Source organism: Triticum dicoccoides, chromosome 5B (assembly GCF_002162155.2).
Source record: "Triticum dicoccoides isolate Atlit2015 ecotype Zavitan chromosome 5B, WEW_v2.0, whole genome shotgun sequence".
Lineage (NCBI taxonomy): Eukaryota > Viridiplantae > Streptophyta > Magnoliopsida > Poales > Poaceae > Triticum > Triticum dicoccoides.
Genome location: NC_041389.1, coordinates 707,916,648 through 707,920,741, shown reverse-complemented (window position 1 = coordinate 707,920,741; position 4,094 = coordinate 707,916,648). Strand labels below are relative to the sequence as shown.

The window sequence follows — 4,094 nt, the reverse complement described above, 5'->3', positions numbered from 1 at the left end:
CAGGACGCATACAAATCGCCCCCTGGGGCGAGCCGGTGATACACTCGGCGCTGGGGCGGTTTTGTGCCCAGTCGTCGTCCCCAGCTCGCCCCCAGGCGCCGAAATTGGCCCACTTTGCAGCCCAATTTCGGCGAATAAACGGCCCATATGGGCGAGAATAGGCTCATAATTGGCGTGGTTTCGCCGTGTCTCGGCGTTCAATTATCAACACAATTATTCCTTATCACATATTTCATCACAGAAAAATCAAATACTTCAATAAAATACTACAACAACAAATAGTTCAATACAAATTATATAGTTCAACAAATAAAAACTCGTATTTCATCACGCGGCGTCCCCCTTGAGCCTCCATAGGTGCTCAATCAGATCTTTCTGCAGTTGATGATGCACCTGTGGGTAACGAACAACAGCGAATTGAGATTGGAGCACACCAAATGCCCGCTTGACATCCTTCCTGCAAGCCTCCTGAACCTTCGCAAACCAGGCGTTCTTGCCTCCTGCCACAGGGTTTGAGATCGTCTTTACAAATGTCGACCATCTCGGATAGATGCCGTCAGCTAGATAGTACCCCTTGTTGTATTGGTGCCCATTAATCTCGAAGTTCACCGGAGGAGAATGACCCTCAACGAGCTTGGCAAAAACAGGAGAGCACTGCAACACGTTGATGTCATTGTGAGTTCCTGGCATACCAAAGAAGGAGTGCCAAATCCAGAGGTCCTGTGTGGCTACCGCTTCAAGCACCACACTGCAACCGCCTTTGGCGCCTTTGTACATCCCCTGCCAACCAAATGGGCAGTTCTTCCATTACCAATGCATGCAGTCGATGCTTCCAAGCATCCCAGGAAATCCTGTTGCTGCATTCTGAGCTAGCATCCGAGCAGTGTCTTCCGCATTGGGTGTTCTCAAGTATTGTGGCCCAAACACTGCCACCACTGCCCGACAGAACTTGTAGAAACACTCTATGCTGGTGGACTCGGCCATGCGCCCATAGTCGTCGAGTGAATCACCGGAAGCTCCATATGCAAGCATCCTCATCGCTGTCGTGCACTTCTGGATGGAGGTGAATCCAAGAGCGCCAGTGCAATCCATCTTGCACTTGAAGTAGTTGTCAAACTCCCGGACGGAATTCACAATCCTGATGAAGAGCTTTCGGCTCATCCGATAACGACGCCGAAATATTCTCTCGCCATGAAGTGGAGCATCGGCGAAGTAGTCGGAGAAGAGCATGCAGTAGCCTTGCAGACGATGCCGGTTCTTTGCTTTCACCCGCCCCGGCGCCGAGCCACCTCGACGCGGCTTTTCATTGATCGCCAACAGCTGGGCGAGGGCGGCGAGCACCATCAGATGCTCTTCTTCCTGGACGTCGGCCGCGGCTTCCTCCTCCAGCAGCGCGGCGAGCTCTTCCTCCTCATCCGAGTCCATCACCGAGACAGTCAAAACGCCGAACACCTTGCGCTCGGTGGGCGTGTACCCGCCGTTAAACCGCGCCTCCGCGTCCGGAGACGGCGGCCGGAAACGACCAGCTGCTGCGGGAGGGGCTGCCGCGGCGAAGCGCTGCTATTTTTCGGCGGGGAATGGCTATCTAGCGGAGTAGGCCGGCGGCCGTCGCCGGGATGTAGCTAGTGGTGGCCGAGGGCGCGGGGGGTGCGAGGCGAGTCGGGGGAAGAAAACCTTGACTTTTTCCCTGTTGGTGTGGGCCAGGCGTGCTTTTCCCTAGCGCCGGAGCCCCCAATGGCTCCCCAGCGCGCCGGGTTCGGCCTGTGACCGCCGGGCGAAAAAAAGGTCCGAACCGGCGATTTTCGGCGTCCTGGGGGCGCGACTGGGCCTTTTTTCGGCGCCGGCGCGAAAAAAATGTCTGGAGAGGCTTTCCTGGGGCGCGGCTGGAGATGCCCTAAGATACACACATACGTCGCCTTCACTCACGCTAGCAACCAAAAGTTGGCTCAAAAAGTTAAAAGTTGGCCTCCCTAATTACACTGCACTCCATCGAATTAGTCAGTTTCCCGAGCCCAGAGGACCGCGGGATGGCCGGAGCTGCCTATTTAGGAGCCCTCGACGTCTCTCCTACGCTCCATTTAGACCCTTCCTAGCTATTCTAACATGCGGTGAGTACATGGTCAGTGCACTTCCCCGGTACTTCTTCCAGCTCGCAGTGTAACAAACATCAGTTAGCCAGTAGTTGATCCATGGGGAAGGTGGTCCTCGGCGAGGCCACGGCGCGGCAGCTGGCGGCCTTCGTCCTAGGCGCCGCGGCCGCGCTCACCGTCGTCATGCTTGTCCAGTACCGGGCCCCGGCCACGGGACTCAGCCGCACCAGGACGCCGGGACACTTCTCCGGCGACCAGCACCACCGCCCCAACGGGACGACAGCGCGTGCTCTTGTTCATCAGGCGCTGCCGGTCGCCGGTGGTCCAGGCCGAGACGATGATCATCACCTTCACCGTCCGGCGAACGCCACGGCAATCACAAAGCCCAATTCTACCTCGGCTCTTGCTGCTCCAACTCCAAGTCATCTTTCCAGCACACATCGCCGTCGACAAAAGGTCAGTTTGCGGTCGAGTTTTTAAGTTTCCTGGAAAAGCTAGCCAGTTTCTTATATTAGTTGGGAATCCTTTTGGTGCCCATGAGCAAATTCAGGGCGCTATGGCTGAACGGCAATACTTTTTTGCAGCAGCAGTTTTTTTTTTGCGGGGTAGTAGCAGTTACCAACTGTAATTGACCAACCACTCACGTGTTGCCACGAATGGCCACTGAATTAAACTACACATCTTCTTTGTTGATCCAACAGTTGTCACGAGTCCGTAAATGCCGTTGTCAGTTACAGATGGTTAATTCGTCGTAGAATTAATAGCGCCAAATTTGACCAAAAAACGGTGCCTAAAAATGCTACTACTATACACTACTCAAAAAATGCTGACGCATCATGCATGCCATGGCAGGGACGAAAGGAGGAGCCGGCGGAGTTCCGGGGGCTGGCGGAGGCGGTGGCGCGGGCAGCGACGGACGACCGGACGGTGATCATCACGTGCGTGAACCAGGCATGGGCTGCGCCGGGCTCCCTGCTGGACCTGTTCCTGGAGAGCTTCCGCATCGGCGACGGCACGGCTCGCCTGCTCCCGCACGTCCTGGTCGTCGCCATGGACCCCGGCGCCCACGCGCGATGCCTGGCCGTGCACCAGCATTGCTACCACTACACCATCCCGGGCCTCAACATCGACTTCGCCGCACTAAAGTACTTCCTCTCCAAGGACTACCTGGAGCTGGTGTGGAGCAAGCTGAAGCTGCAGCGCCGCATCCTGGAGCTCGGCTACGGCTTCCTCTTCACCGACGTCGACATCGTGTGGCTGCGCGACCCGTTCAAGCACGTGACGGCGTACGCCGACATGACGGTCTCCAGCGACGTCTACTTCGGCGACCCCGACAACCTGGGCAACTTCCCCAACACGGGGTTCTTCCACGTGAAGCCCAACGCGCGGACCATCGCCATGACGAAGCTGTGGCACGGGGCCAGGGGCAAGTACCCCGGCGCCAACGAGCAGCCGGTGTTCAACATGATGAAGAAGCAGATGGTGGCGGAGCTCGGGCTCCGGGTGCAGTACCTCAACCCGGCCTACGTCGGCGGGTTCTGCAGCTACGGGAAGGATTTGGGGAAGATCGTCACCATGCACGCGAATTGCTGCGTGGGGATTGGGAACAAGATTAGGGATTTGAAGGGCGTGCTGGGTGATTGGAGGAACTATACCAGGATGCCGCCGTGGGAGAGGCACCGGGCCAAGTGGACCGTGCCCGGCGCCTGCATCCGAGCCGAGAAACAAGCTTGATCCATCAATTAGTCAGACAATTTCCTGGTCATATTTTACTTACAGGGTACTCCCTTTTCAAATATAGTACTCCCTCCTTTCTAATTTACTCTTCGTGGTTTTAGTTCAAATTTAGTTCAAATTTGAACTAAAACCATGACAAGTAAATCGGAACGGAGGGAGTAGTAGTTTAATTCACTCCACATCGGCGTGAGGAGATAGACGATCGAGTATTTGTTATATACCTGTAAAATGATGTACAGTGAGAGAATACATTTTATATTTACTTTA

At 55.5% G+C, this 4,094-nt stretch overlaps 1 protein-coding gene across 1 annotated transcript; it reads left to right on the top strand.

Annotated features, from left to right (window-relative positions):
- The first annotated feature begins 2,091 nt into the window (after positions 1-2,091).
- LOC119312843 (uncharacterized protein At4g15970-like) lies at positions 2,092-4,094 on the top strand. Its single transcript, XM_037588612.1, has 2 exons — positions 2,092-2,546; positions 2,943-4,094. The coding sequence occupies exons 1-2, from the start codon at positions 2,190-2,192 to the stop codon at positions 3,822-3,824; spliced, it is 1,239 nt and encodes a 412-aa protein (XP_037444509.1). The 5' UTR covers positions 2,092-2,189; the 3' UTR covers positions 3,825-4,094.

Excerpts from the sequence above, each read along its gene's own strand:
- LOC119312843 (XM_037588612.1), top strand. The coding sequence starts at position 2,190 with ATGGGGAAGGTGGTCCTCGGCGAGGCCACGGCGCGGCAGCTGGCGGCC. Across the intron at positions 2,547-2,942 it reads CACATCGCCGTCGACAAAAG|GGACGAAAGGAGGAGCCGGC; the intron begins GTCAGTTTGCGG and ends ATGCCATGGCAG.